Source organism: Branchiostoma belcheri, unplaced genomic scaffold, assembly GCF_001625305.1.
Source record: "Branchiostoma belcheri isolate BF01 breed outbred unplaced genomic scaffold, Haploidv18h27 scaffold45, whole genome shotgun sequence".
NCBI lineage: Eukaryota > Metazoa > Chordata > Leptocardii > Amphioxiformes > Branchiostomatidae > Branchiostoma > Branchiostoma belcheri.
In genome coordinates, this window is record NW_017804076.1 from 162,979 (window position 1) to 178,642 (window position 15,664).

General features: G+C 40.9%; 1 protein-coding gene across 1 annotated transcript; it reads right to left on the reverse strand.

Annotated features, from left to right (window-relative positions):
- Nucleotides 1–790: 790 nt before the first annotated feature.
- LOC109478651 (glutamic acid-rich protein-like) lies at nucleotides 791–13,891 on the reverse strand. The gene is made up of 10 exons (XM_019780317.1): nucleotides 13,772–13,891; nucleotides 10,785–10,901; nucleotides 10,408–10,488; nucleotides 8,654–10,023; nucleotides 7,989–8,231; nucleotides 7,271–7,303; nucleotides 6,247–6,323; nucleotides 5,908–5,933; nucleotides 2,118–2,204; nucleotides 791–1,718 (listed from the first exon to the last, which is right to left on the reverse strand). The coding sequence occupies exons 2-10, from the start codon at nucleotides 10,852–10,854 to the stop codon at nucleotides 982–984; spliced, it is 2,724 nt and encodes a 907-aa protein (XP_019635876.1). The 5' UTR covers nucleotides 10,855–10,901; nucleotides 13,772–13,891; the 3' UTR covers nucleotides 791–981.
- Between the last annotated feature and the right edge of the window lie 1,773 nt (nucleotides 13,892–15,664).

A 15,664-nucleotide genomic window follows, 5' to 3' on the forward strand; every position in this document is an offset into this window, starting at 1 on the left:
GTTTTGATTAATTATAGCCCCATGTGGCCTCAAGGCTAAGCTTTTATAGTGCTTTTGTGCATGTGTCAAGAGATTTACAATCTGTGAAAGGTGGCCCTTAGCTGACCAAATCGACCTAATTCTTTAAATACACACGCCTATTCCTAGTGTACACATTCGCAACAACTAAACAACTGTTTACAGTTCAAATATTCACGAACGTAATATGAAGGTTAACACACATAAAGTAGTCTAAATAAACACACAAGTCCGTAAGTGTCCTTTTCCCACATTTTTTTCAACTCCTTTCTTCACAAAAACATGCAATTCAGTTAGCTCGACTGTTAATCTTAAGAACTCCATAACCAACATTACCTTACCTTTTCTCTTAAAACCATTGATTAAAGTATATTTGCTGGTCATTGGTTGTGATTTTGCTCTAAACTTTGTTTTGCGTTTGCATTTATTTTCTGTGACCGACCCTGTCGTTTTTCCCGCCACTTTTCTGTCACGGTCCCGATGTAGCAGGCCGAAAAATACCCCTAAACAAAAAAATCCCTGGGTACATTCTCGATAGTACTACATTTTGGCCCAGTACGCCGGCTGTTGTCCTTTTCTTGTCGTTTTTCCCGCCACTTTTCTGTCACGGTCCCGGTGTAGCAGGCCAGAATATACCCCTGACCAAAAAATCCCCGGGTCTATTCTGGGTTAGGTGTATATTTTGTCCCAGCACACCGGCTGTTGTCTTCTGAGATTCATGCTTTCCTATTTTCTAGAACTGAAGCAGATGGAAGTGTGAGTGAAATGATACTTTTCCTCTTAAAAGTTATATTTTACCGTTAAACATCTATCTACCAAACCCTTTGTCAATCAAAACATCGAAATATTTTCCCAAATCTAATGTTACTACCACTAACATCTCCTACTATGACTATCAGACAAATTTAAGAATGGTTATTTTTTGCCATTCTGTGTCTGAAACTGCCTTTTTTCCTACGGTCTTCAATTCTTCTTACTCTTCTCCCAAGCTCGGCCATACTTCAGAAACTCGCGGGCTTCTTTGGCCACCTTGTTTTCCAGAGGAGACATCTTTCCTTTCTTGGAGAACTGCTTCTCAAACTCCAGCGTCTCCTGGAGCATGTTCAGGAAGTCGCTTCGCTTTTCCTTCGTTTCATCGATGGAGCGGCTCTCTGGTACCTTCAACCCCTTCTTCCTCGCTTCCCAGGCCCGTCCAGACTTGAGGTACTCGCCGACTGCCTTCGCCGCCTTCCGCTCGTGTGGAGACAGCTTTCCTTCGCGGGAGAACTGCTTCTCGAAGCCGGCGACCTTTTGCAGATCGGACAAGAAACTCTCCCTCCGGCCTTCGGCGTTCTTCCTCTCTTGCCAAGCCTGGCCATATTCGCGGTACTCGCGGACGGCTTCTGCGGCCTTCATCTCATTCGGGGAGAGTTGACCCTTCTTGCTGAACTTCTCCTCGAACTGAAGAGCGCTCAGGAGGTCGCCCATGAAAGCGCCGCGTTTTCCGACCACCTCTTCCTTAGAGTGGTGTTCCTCTGCTTTCAGACCTCTCTTCTTGGCCTCCCACGCTTTTCCAACCTTCAGGAACTCGCGAACGGCCTGCGCGGCTTTCAGCCCTTTGTCGTGCAGTTGCCCATCCCTGGCGAACTGCTGTTCGAAAGAATGCACTTTTTGGAGATCGGACATGAACGCATCTCTCTTCTCGCTGTTTTGCGGTTTAGCTGTAGAGAAATCACAAGCAAATCAGCTGTTTTTGAGGAAGACAATGTGTTTTGAAGCAAATGTTTTGACAAACATTCATTTGTGTGAAGACCTTTGCATCTCGGCCTCGCTACACTTGGTGGCAGCGGTGGGATTTTGTATACCCTACACTATTTTCCCAACAAAGCAATGTTTGTGTTTAAACAGATCAGGCAGTCTGCAAGAGGGGCTTTCTTTTTGTTAATATCCGATGAAATTTTACAATATTTTGTGAATTCATATCCATAACAATGCGACAATTTTCTGAACATAAAACTTCCTTCTATGAGTTTATTTTTTTAGTTTCCATCTAAACGGTCTGTATAGTTTGATGCAATTTCGATGCAGATTACCGATATAAACATACCATCTCGCTTCACTCTGGGTTTTCCGTGAACCACTGCTGTGGTCAGCACCAGGCACAGGAGGTAGACAGCCCTCATCCTGACAGCTCAATTTGTACCGTCCTGTGAAAGAAAAATAGACAAACATGAATCTTTGTGTCAGCCACAATTCCAGAGTGCTCGACTCGGAAACAAGAGGTCCTGGGTTCGAGTCCTGACATATCACCGATCTCGTGCCCTTGCTGCGAAAGGCACTTTACACGACTTTCCTCACTTAACTCTAAAAATGTAAAAATGAGTATTGTCCTGTTCCGTATTTGTCCTCTATCTGCGTTGGTGATGGCATAAAATTAGTTGATATAACTTGCGATTGCCGTCACATGTCTAGTCATGAAATGTTGGAATAAAAAAAAGCCACAATACCTCAGAAATTTGGAGAAATCTTTTTGATTTTCTGACTGTGAAGAAAGTGTAGGAAAAAGCATTTCTTTCCAAAGAATGTCAGATTTTGGGATCGTATGAGGGTTTTGGTGATCCTGTTCAATTTCAGATGATCTCTCTCTGTATGAAGTAAGCTTCGAAAGCAGACTTGTTTTATGCCCAAACTAGTCCAACAAGTCCTTTTAAAGAAGGTTGTAATTTTAGGGGGCGTATTCAGCACCATTCCTTGGTAGGATGTGTACTAACTAAAAACAATGGAGTTACGACTACCCATGTGTGTTTGAATTCACTAACACAATCTGTAGAATGTAGCATTTAGTTCGCTAATAATCAGAAAGGCAGATTAAATTTTTTTTCCAGGGCAGAAATTTTATACCTTATTCAGGGCAAGGTTACATCATCTGGGGTACCTTTTCAAAATCTTAGATATAGACCTGCATTTCATCTATCCCCAAAGGAATACCTGTGCATTGTGTTATGCCTTATTCAAGCCAAAGAAGGGCACAATCTAGAATACCTTCTTAGTAAGTTGATGGTTCAATTGAACCACACGAGAAAGTTCCCTTCGCTGAGATACACCCCTTCTTCCCATGCCGCCATCTTTACACATCTTTATAAGCTCACAATTATATGGGCCAAAGCCGTTTGCTTACTCCTACATCCAGAGATAGAACACCCCTCCCCTCAGTGAAACCAAATTCATCTAGTTATACGATAGCAAAGACAGAAGAATAAGACAACTTACCGTCAAAAATGAAGATACTAACCGAGACGAAAGAAGATCTATTATCTTCCTTTAAGATCTTCAAAGTAGACAGGGCGGGAAGACACCTGGACAAAAACCTGGTTTCCTAGTAGGGATCGTCCAAGTTGAGACTGGGGGTGAGCAGATCTTTTTTGTTTTCAAAATGGGTACAGCAACTTCACTTCTAAACAAGTAAAATAAATATAGGCGGGCAGCAAAGATGTGTAGCTATTTGAATACCATTGATTTATCTTTTTATTAAGAATAGGCTTAGAGATTGCAATCTGTAGATTTTAATGTCACCTCCTGGATTCCAGAATTGGTTCATGCCTTAAATAACAGGTCAGACAACTTTCTCTTTTGTTACTTAATTCCTCTCTCCTCTTACAGGCTAGTAATTAAGATGGGTTCTGTATTCATCTCCATTCTGTGTACAAAAACGTGATTTAAACCAGCAGTAACTTTGCTAGAAATCTACATAAACGGTCATTGGATTGAAAATACAATGATGAAAAGAAAAGCATAGTTCCATTGGTGAGTTGTATCACTTTGCTACATAATTCGGCCCAAAATACACCAAGATGTTCGAGAAAAAGCGTACAGAGCCCTCAGGTATACTTCTCCTCGCTTCCCGCGTAAGAAGAAAAGATGCACAATTATCTATGCTGTCATCAAAGATTGATGTAAAGATAACAAATATAATGAATACTGATATTATCATTTTTGTTTATCGTTTTTCAGCCAATTCGGTGATGAAACGATGAATTTTGATCCTTCAATCTCGTCTGCATCAAAATGTGTTAGGAGAAGTACATGGTTACCCGCAGTGACACTAGAAGCTGTACAGGTGTTAATTGTGGCCTCCATGGTGTTGAAAGCCTGAGGCGGTACCTTGATGTCCACTTTTCTAGTGCTGCTGAGTGCTTTACGACGCCAAATTCTAGTCCCCACCAGACTCCTTTGCAGGCTGAATAGATAGTAGAAATCGGTCTAAAAAGGGTTTTTAATTGGCTAGAGGAGTTGTTCGGACAGAGGTGAGAGAGGGTCCATTTGCCTGCACGGTGCAGGTGGAGACTAGCCAAATCCCAACTTTTCTTTCTGGCCTGTAGCCACTACTGCTATCACTGCTGTTCGTTCTTCGGTAAATATGATGACTGACGAACACAACATACTTTTTGATATCTCTAAGAGGACGTCAATTCTGTACTAGTTCTGTCGTATGGTAGCCCTTTGTACGAAAGTATGCAGTTAAACGACATAACAGCATACTGCCTAGAGGCAGGCTACTGTAGGGCTGACCTATAGTGTCAAAGGTCATGAGGTATCAGACGCACCAGTTACTCCTATGTTGTCTGTTTTAAAGGCATCCGGTGAAGTTTTTAGGGCTTGGAAAACCCGATTTTTCAAAGTCTATATTCTAGTCACTTATCTACATACTGAGTTGAAACCACACTACTCCAATGCATATTAACCCTCATGGAGCAAAGACACCCAAAATTCTGACAGAAAATGGATACTGGAAGAGCCCTTGGCTGATTTTTAGGTTACCACCCATAAAATAAAGGATTCATCTTGGGGCTAGTTTCTGCAGTTTTACATACATAAGTATGAAATAAAGCTGATTGAAATGTGCTAATGTGAAGCAGTATGTGTCAATATCATACAGATTGCCTTATTCATAATATTTCCAGTTTTGCTGCTCTGAAATCGCATTGGATTGGGGGGTCTCAAATAAGAAGACCGACAAGAAGAAGACTGCAAAGAAGAAGACCGACAAGACAGCATAGTTTCATATTATCTGTTCAGCATGGCATTGGGCAAGGTTAGTGGACAAATTAAAATTCCCACTATCAATGCTTTTGTATTATTCTGAGTGCACAAAACCACGTTGAATCTAAATATCACACAACACAAAACACACACAATCAAAATCCCATTTCAATTTTTAATATACATCACTCCTTATGATGATAAATTAAGTACATTTTCTTAAATTATGAGCGTATCATAATTCATCTATGTCGCAACAGTTGGTTGGAAAATCTGCTAATATATGCAAAAAATAGAATGCAACTGTGTAATTTGGCTACAGCTAGCTGCCTGAAATGTATCGTTGTTTTATTGTTCTTGCATAGAAAGTTGCAGCTGAGTTGAGATGCTTTTGCGAGTGTTTGTAGATCTACCACCGACGGAGCTTCCGAATAAATTATCATAAAAAATCCACCGTAAATCAATCATATATTTCAAGATTATTACACCAAAGATAGAAACTTACCAATGAAGCCGTTGCCATCTACACAGACATACTTGTATATGTGGACTCATCACTAGAGACTAAACTTTATCATGCAATGTTAGTAAACGATACCCTGTGTTCCAAAAATCAGAAGTATGCTTTGTATAAAATTACACTCTGTATTTTCAGATTTACATGTAAGAAAACAGCTTATTGTACTCATTGAATTGGATTGATTACAAGAAAAGAAGTCTTTACCAGATCAACATTCTGACATGTACTTTACTACGAATGACCGCTTAAATGTACACCATGTTAGTAAACCCGTATCTCTACTTGGCTTTAAGTCTTTAAGTTGAGAATTCAGAATTTCAGAATGACTTGGGTTGTCCACTGATGTCAGCCGCAGTAGGGCATGATCTGACTTTTACTGGAGAAAAAGAAAACAAAATACAACATTTATTTTACATTTGGCATCAAAACATACTTAAAACTGTTGTAACAACTGCAACACATTTGTATCTTTCCCTGTCGATGTATGTTTCAGCAGCAAGAAACAAACAATAAAGAAAACCCATGCATTCGGACAACTATGATTTGATCTACTGTTGAGGTATGAATTCACAGATACCGTGGCCGACAAGTACACACGCGTCGTTGCGCGAACACCTGCGTCGTGTACGACGCATGTGTGTACTTGTCGGCCACGGTACACGGAAATACAGAATAAAAGTAAAACTTACTGAACGAGCCTTTTGCAGGACCCCTGACAACAGTCGGCGTCTCGCTGACATGGAGAGAACGTGCGTTTGCAGACACCCTGAAAATTAAACAAAACTATTTCTAATACACGCGTATAGGTACGGTACAGGTTCCATATAGGTTCATGGTTAATTTCTAATTAGAACTAAAAAGAACTCATTTTTTTCGCGGTTAATTTCTTGCTTGGTCCTTACATGCTTCACCTCAAATATAAATTTTCAAAAGAACAAACTACACCTAGTTTAGCCTGTCCTTTCGGATGTAGAATTGAGTGTTAAATAGATTTAGCCTCCGCCCCTTAGGCGTCGCCAAAAATCACCAAAAGCCCAACCTTGAATGTTGTTGACAGTACATATTATATAAGTAACCACATCGCCACAGGCAGGTTTAGCTATGCTACGCTGGGTGGATGACAAAAGACACTAGTACTGGGATACAGCATATATATACCAAGCAAGCTTGCCAGACGTGTCCGAACTACTCTGGGAAATGTACAATACGCACTCCTTCTGTTAACAGTTCATTCAGCTTATGTGAAAACAGGCCATGTTTCATAAAACTTACAATACAAGCACGTCAAGTCCCTGACATCGCCCGTGAGGCACTTGCATGTCGAGCAGAGGCACGCTATAGCTAATTGGGGTTACGAGTAGAGCAAGTGGGGTTACGTTCCAGGGGTTAACTTTTATTGGGGCTCATTACATTTCCTCCGAGTTCAAACGAAATTATTCCAATTACACATGGTTTTCTCTTTTAGATTCGATCAAATGGACTTATTTCAGACTTATTGACTGTAAGTAAAAGGCAAGGTCGCAGGGTCTCATTGTTTTGTCCCTGAATGACTCGATTGTTAGGGTATACAAGCATATACCTGAACTGTGTCTGTATGCTTGAATGCCTGCTGCATTCTTTAAAAGATAGGCCTTGACATGTTTGAAGCAAAATCAAGTTATGGTACAAAATGTTACAAATTGATCATGTAACAACTACTGATATTCTGCTTACCTCGCTTTTCTTGGATGGTGTTTCGTCCTGATCCTAAAGGAGAGAAGAAACGTGTTTTATCAATCTGTGTTGGCCAGGAATATATCATTTTCACTAATTTATGGGCTTTAAAACCACTACCAATTGATAGCAACAAGTTCGTACCCTGATATCACCAGCAACGTGCTTACATCACCTATGAAGTGCTAGACCGTCGATACTATACAGTATTAAGTATGATTTTCATACCTAGAATGCTAGTAATACACAATGCACCATCTGAAAACTGCACCAATACCAAGCATAGCTAGTTAAATCACTAGTATCATGATTTTAGAAGCATATTGTCATCTCATACTACGTAATCATTTGTAAGGTAGTCTCATATAGTAGTGTGTATATTGTTATATAGCAGTAGATGCCACAAGTAGTTGTATCTTGTACAATTGGAGTGCTATCCATTTTCTAATGATTGGTTTGATTTGATTTGATTTGATTTATTGAAATTGTAACAATACAGGGGATACAGGCAGCTGTTACTGGTATTGTGTCCAACACATAGAAACAAATACGAGACAGGACAATACTCATTATCACTTGAGTTAAGTGAGGAAAGTCGTGTAAAATGCCTTTCGCCAAGATCGGTGGTATGTCAGGACTCGAACCCGGAACCTCTTGGGTCCGAGTCGAGCACTCCGCCGTTACGCCACCGACCCCACAAAGATTATAATGTGGTCACCTTAAGGTACATCTGGTAGACTCTGAGGCTCTCTGCGACGATGGTGTCGCGGTTTGTTTCCTCGTTCAGTACTTCTGACACGTCTCTCTTCTTGATCTCTCCGGCCGTGGTGTCAGACGTGCCGAGCATGGACAGGGTCTTCTTCACCACGTCCAGACTGTTCCCGAACCAGTCCGACCAGTTCGTCCCCTCCGCTACTGCTTCTTCCTGGTCCCCTGGCTCCTCATCAAGCGTGCTCTCCTCCTACAGAGCAAAACAAAAATTCATCTATAACCTTCTTTCACCTAGACGGGGGGCGATGTCAACTTCCAACAACCTTTGACCCGTTGCTGACGTCATACGTGCAGTCACGTGTCCTGATTGGGTCTGAAGAAGACCGAGTGATTCAGCTGAAAATTCTGTTGAGTCCAACTGTTTTAGTTGGAGAACAGTTTTACTCTCAGCTAGGAACCATTGATTCGCCAAAAATATTTAGAGCTTTAAAGTCAATTTTACTTGTTGAAAATTACTATTTTCATAACTTTCAATGGACAAATTCAACACAAGTGCAGATATTAATGATTGCTGATGACTGGATTTACCACATAAGTATCTTTTTCATCCATTGATATATATTGTAGTTTCTGGAAGGGGCATTGGCCTCCCAGCTGTGATTGTCTACTTACCATGTCTTGTGCAATGTCTTCATTGTCCTCCTCTAGTTCCGGACTGTGTCCTACGAACTGGACCATCCCATTGTCATCTTCTTCCTCTTCTGTTTCTATGTTCTCAAGTTGGTTCAGCTCTGCCGACATCTGGTTCTGGTCGAACAAACCACGAAGATTCTCGTCCGCTTGTATGGCTTCGTTCAAGCCGTTGAGGATGTCTAAGGCCTGGTCACCTCCATCGTACTCTTCTTCTTCTAACTTGTACATTATCTGCATGTTGTTACCCTCTTCTTCGTTAGTTGTCTGTGAGGTCAGTTGCTCATCGTGGTCACTTGGATCAGGAAGGCCCCTCGCAAGATGGAGAACTTCAGAAAGGACGTTCGCCAAGCTGCCGTTCTCTTCTATTTCTTCCACAGGGTCCATGCTGTCTGTGCTCTTCTTCCGTAGAACCGCCCTTATTTGAAAAGCTAGCTGCAGGGCCTCTGTGTCGTCATCTGATGTGGTCCCTGGCTGGTCTCTGGTAGACATCTGAAGACCCTCCTCACCGAGAATCTCCTGCAGGTTGTCGGTCTCCCCTGCCGCCTCTTCTATGAGCTGCCACGGGTGCATCTCTCTTTTGTCTCGAGGGTGGCTCTCTCTTCTGGTCTCGTCTCTGAAGAACAGGAAACTTTGGGAGAACAGTTTCCCCAGGGCCTTGGCCAGGTCTTTGAACAACGCGGGGGGTATGAAGGGCTCTTCACCACTTCCGTCATCATCATCTTTATCTTTGCCTTTAGCTTTACCTCTCTTCTCCTTCATATCCTTCAACATCTGGAGAAACTGTTCTTCCTTCTCATACAGTCCTTCTGGATCAGCTGATACCATGAGCTTCAGGTTTTTCGGTTCTTCTTCCAGCCGCTGTGTTAGAATGTTCAGTAGGAACCTTTCCTTCTTCTCTCTCTCCTGATCTTCGTCGTAAAGTCCCATCTCCTCTTCACGGCGAATGTGCTCTTCCAGAAGCTTCAGGATGTCCTGTTCCCTTTTCACAATCTCTGCTGTGTCGGGGAAACCATGTTTGGAACCGACGTGGTCCTTCTTGCTTGCTAGACCAGCTTTAGCCTGTTTATCCAAGCTCGACTGGGAGCTGCCTGACTTCCTTTCTTGATCTTGGTCTTCGAGAATTTCTTCTACCGATCCCTTTTTCTTTTTCCCTTTTTCTTTAAACTCTGACAAAGCTTCGGTCAGATCCTTGACTTCCTGTGATTCGAGCAGGCCTTTCCTCTTGTGTTCTTCCTTGCCTTTCTTTTCCTTCCCGAACGCGTCTTTAAGGGTTTGCCTCAGATCCTCCACGGGCACTTCCCTCCCGGACTGTTTGGGGTCTTCTAAGACATCCACCAAGTCGTCCTCGCCTGTAAGGAAGTGTATAGGAAAAGGGGTTCAAGATGCAAGAAACAATTTCTGTCGATCACAATTTTAACCAATGAGAGAATAGCAATTAGTGGTTCGACCAATGAGAAAGGGGCTCCATGTCTTTCAAATATATTAATTTTTCATGTCTTCAGTTTGCTTTTCTACATTTTGAAGGAGGTGGGCGGAGCTATGGGATTATGTATGTATGCTGACCAATTAAGTTGAAAGCAAATCGTATATCAATGTATTAAAATACATACTAGGACATGCGTTAGGAGTATGTTGTACCTCTACATGTATGTTGTTATCCTACCACCATAGTGAAAACTAATTGATCGTTATGACAAATAATGTAGAATTGTATTTATTCCTTGCTGACTTACCTCGAAGAAAAAGAGCAGGAAGATCCTCTGAACGTTTTTCCTCCGCATGTTTGAGAGCTCTCTCCGCTTCTCGTAGTTCTGCTATATGTAACATATAACGACAACATGTTAGAACATTCATAGTTGCATTCTGTAACAACCATCCAACAGCTGAGGAAAACAATACATGTATGTCTCATAACTGGAGACATTAATACGAATAACCAGTATGGACAATATACAGGACATGATTTCAAGATCCAATGTTTTAAGTATCCGTGCGTACACAAACCACATGGTCTTCAGTGATTGAGTCATTAGCCAAACTTCAAACAGGTGGTTTAATAGTTTTTATAAGTGAAAAATGACACAACAGACAGGTGTTTGTAATAACGTACCTTCTTCAGACGCAGGTGACAAGGCTGACACGACCACAGTCAGCATACACAGGGCAATCACAAGCCTCATCTTTGTTTATACTTTTTAGCAAGATGGCATCACACTCCAACAAAAGTCTGTAGCCGCAAAAAAAAATTAAAATTCTTTTTATAAACATTTTTGCTACACAATTCTATTCAGGTAAGTCTTACTCGTAGAAATATAATCCTACGGTCTACCTGGCTTATAATTATCTATTTTGATGTGCTCTCCTCAACAGGTAGGTCAACATACAACAAGACAAGGTTACGAGAACTATTGTTACTATGCCTGAAGGTGTGATCTTTATCTATTACCCGACCTCACTGGACGACGTTATTGAATTGATTTCTCTAAAAGATTGACGCTGTCTTTTGACTTCTGTACCTCCTAGAACATAAATATCTAGAAACCCTGCTTACGAAGTGGTTACTTTCGCCTTAGGTCGTCGTAGGGTTTATATTTCAAGGCGTGGTGACGGCACACTCAGTTTTTTAAAAACTTATATTAATGCCGCCACCAACACAGGGGACGATACAATACTCATTTTCACCTGTGCGCAGTGAGTAAAGTCGTATAAAGTGCCTTTCCCAAGGGCACAAGATCGGTGGCACGTCGGGACTCGAACCCGGGACTGCTTGGTTCCGAGTCGAGCACTCTGCCGTTACGCCGCACGACCCCACAAATTTTGATTTTGATTTTGTAGTATTACTTCAATAGGTAGTGACATGCCCAATAGACTCGCCAAGGAACTATGAATTTTTTGGTAACAACACAACTGAATCCACGACTGCCCAAGAATGCTTGATAATTCCACATGACCCCATTCTACTTGAGTGATGGTAACTTCATACCACTAGTCTCTTAATCCTTTTACTTTCTACACTGACAGGCATATCGTGTACATGTCTGGAACTTTCTCTATGTTCTATCTTGTAACTGGATGCACGTTGTCTCTTCGTTATATGATAACAATATGAATTCGATCTTGTTTTTTGCACTACATGAAGGATACCATTAATGGCCTATTGCTTATCTTTCTCGACAAATCTGGATAGTAAATACGAATTTCCAATCGTTTGTTACAATTTTGCCTGTATTGGCAGTTTCCTTTTTCTACTATGCAAAACAATGATACATGTGAAACTTTTGATTAAACACAACAAAGCGTCAAATAGCGACAACCTTAAACATCTGTTCAGTAAATTGTTCAGAGAACAGACCATGGAATTCCCTAAATGAATAATGATAGCCTGGCCTAGGGCTACTTTCTCTATAGGAGAGGTGTTACCTTTTTCCAAGGGTACCTAAAAAAGCCAAGAAAGATCTTAAGATTTTATTTCAATACATGCAGATTGAATTAGAATGTGATTATCATTTTTAAGAAATCATATTATTTTGTTTCCTACAATTACTAGATCGTTATTTTTAACGCTATGTAATATTAATATTTAATGTTCTATGCTGTGTTGTATTGGTATGCACAAAGACCAAGGGAAAAATATACCTTCTCATATTGTGAACCTTAATACCACTCAAGAATCAAACTTCTGCATATCTGCAAGCTCCCAACATATGATATATTTGGTACAGGTACAAATTAGTGATATGTAGAGTACGCATGTGTTGAAGTTGTATGCACCAATTTAACAAGACTAAATGAGACCGACAAAGGGACATATCACAATGCAGGACAACCAGATACATGTAACTTTTTGAAATTGCACAGACGAAAGACCCTACACCTACTAGTATGTCCTTTTTTTTAACAGAGTGGTTCAATGCAAGGCATATACGACTACATGTACTTCTCGGCATTGAACTAGAAATATGAGAGAAACATGGCTATGTCAAGAGATGGCGGTGAACGTTTGATTTGAAAGCCTGTAGATTGTAGGTTGGTGGGAAACACTTGTCAGGGAGGGAATTCCAAAAGCTTGACCGTATACGGGGAAAAAAACTGTCACTGTAAAAAGATTTGGAACAAGGAATTTGGACGGTGAAGTCCTACGTACATTCTGTTGATAGCTCTATTCTTTCGAATTTCATATAATGTTGCTTCCCACAGACTCTACATGTATTCCAATGTTTTTTAACTACATACTAATTTTCTTGATGATTATACAGACCATACTATACGATATTATTCTATAGATAGTCAGACCCCTGAAACTAGTGACATTGTTACTACAAAGCTATGCTGACAATATTTATTCGTCAAAACTCATTGAAATTGACGGAGGCCATTTCTATCGACTCCCAAAACTGTTAAATTATGCAAAAAAAATTAATGAATCAAAAGCAGCCGTTCGTATTTACTGTGTGAATACGAGAAACCAACCAGAAGACAGTGTATGGAACAATTAAAAGAGAGAAAAATCTCGAAAATTGGACATTGCGAGTTGGTTAGGTGTAAGACCTGGCCTGGGTCATTTTTGATTCACACAATGACTGACAACGACGACAACAACACATTGACATGAAAGACATTGAAGTGTAGCTAGCCATCCGAAAGCGTTATGATTTTTTGCCAACAAATCTATTCACTCGAATTCAAAATCTGCACAACACGACAACCAAAAAATTTACGTGAAGGCATTCTAGAAACTGGAGAAACACAATTGCATTATGCCAGCTGGTTGAATGGGTCATGAGGGGTAGTTAAAAATCGGCGAAAAACAATTAACTCTAAACATCAGACAAATGTACGTTTTCTAGCATCTAGGTTTTTACGAAGACAAGAAAATGGGCAAAACAGAAGCGTCCTGTGTCACATTGTCTATAGGAGGCCCTACTTTCTTCAATAGTTAACAATACGCCCCCTTTGGCCATGTCAAATGCTTCATCAATAGAACCTATAGTTACACTACTTAGCTTTGGTGTAAGGGCAATTGTAGCAATATTTCTGCAGCTTGTATTGTAAACTGCAATGTTAGACTTTTCAAGGACGTGGAGTTGTGAATCCTACCTTGTTTTTGGAGAGGAGGAGAGCTCCCGGACACACACACAGATTCTCCAGGCCACTCCTCAGCGGACATGTGCCATCTTTTCACACCCAGAAAGTGGAAGAACAACTTCGAGGGTCTTTCGCTGGGGTCACCCGCTTACAGCTGGATCGTCAATCACAAAGCGTCATCTACATAAACCCTATGCGTATAAAATGCATTCTATATCGTATATCATGATTGGTAGATTTTAGCCGATTTGGTGGGATACATGGTATGTTATATGACGATAGAAAAATGTATATTGTACTTCGAACATTTTTTTTGGGGGGGGGGGGCTGAAGAAACTCTGTTTGCTTGCTTGTGGAGCAAAGGTATTGATCATTTTCAAACTTAAGTTATGGTCACAAAGATGTTCACAGTTTTAAATCAGAAGACATTTTTTGTCTTTCGCAGAAAGTATCAATGTGGGCTTTCGGCAAACCCCATGAGGACCCCATAGAGAACCACCGAGTTGTTCTATTATCACCACCTGCCCTTTGCCCCAAATCACAGGAGAACCCATTCTGAGCTGATAGCAGTTCATCAGAAGATTTGTAGTAGCAAAATCAATTTTTCAACACACTTTCCAGTTCTTGCATGATTAAGGCAGTTAAGTTATTTTTACTCGTCATTTTTTGTCCAGGTCGATGAAATTATTGGGATGGATGCTTCTTAACAGACTGACAAATCCTAGCCTGTATCCCTTTTTCGGTATTTTTAGGTATTTTTCCGTAGTTATTCCACTCTTTTCCCAAAGGTTTAGTCCTACTATAAACGTTTTCATGGAAAGATGAAATGATAACATACTTAACCATACACATTAACAACGTAATCTGAACAGTAGCATTTTCTTGCTCCTAGTAAAAGGCAAAGTTTTTGTCATTGGTTTCAGACGATACAATTAGAAGATTAGATGGTTAGAAGTCATAGTTTGTTTTCCCTCCCAGAGCTTAGAGGAATTTTACGTGCCGGATCAAATGACATGGCCAGCCCACCGTGACAAACTACTCGCCAAACAACTTTCACTGGCTGAGACAAGCCTCGCTCTCATGATCAGTTGTTTGTTTGGCGCCATTTTGTGGTCGTCCGCCATCTTGCTTCAGGCTACGTGTTGCATCAGCCTGCGTTTGTAGCAAAAATTCTGTCAGAAAAGTCCAAATTGCTTCTCCAATCCATGTTTTAACACGGGTCTATGCGTCTACTGTGATGAAATTAGCACCAGAAAGTCTGAGTTAGTCTGGAGACACATTTTGGTTCTCACATGGCCCAGGTGATTAACTGTAGTGGTTGCGCTGCTAGTAGCCTCAAGGCAAAACTTACCAGTCTTGTCAATCCATCAGATTATCTATGGTCCTTTTCACTCACAGATGTTATCTATACATCTTAAAACTTACCTTGCCTTTTATACACATCCTATTAGTTTATAGACCGTTCTTACTGAACTTAGAGTTCGTCAAATTTCAATCTGATTCAAGATCTCTTCTGTAATTACGGATCAAAATTTGCGGTGTAAATGAATGCGCGGGTAACACCCTGTAATTATTGCAGTGATTTAACTTCTGCGTAGCCCGGAGGGAAAGCTTAGATTCTATTGTTCGTCTCGGTAATTATATGAAGTGGAGCTTTTCTCTTCGATCTGAGGGCAATGCAGGCGGTGTTTTGTTGGCTTTCGGAGCTTTCACAGTCTGTTAAAGCTAGCGTACAGTGCTTTCTGTACACGCACCAGAGACTAAAGTAGCCGTACATACAGACGAAGTGTCGAGATGCATTTGTTAGGTTGTAAAGTGTAGTTAGGGATAAAATTAAATTGCGCCCCCTATGAAGCCTTGGCATGTAGATATCAGTGTATGGACCATTTCTTACGGCTATTCTTT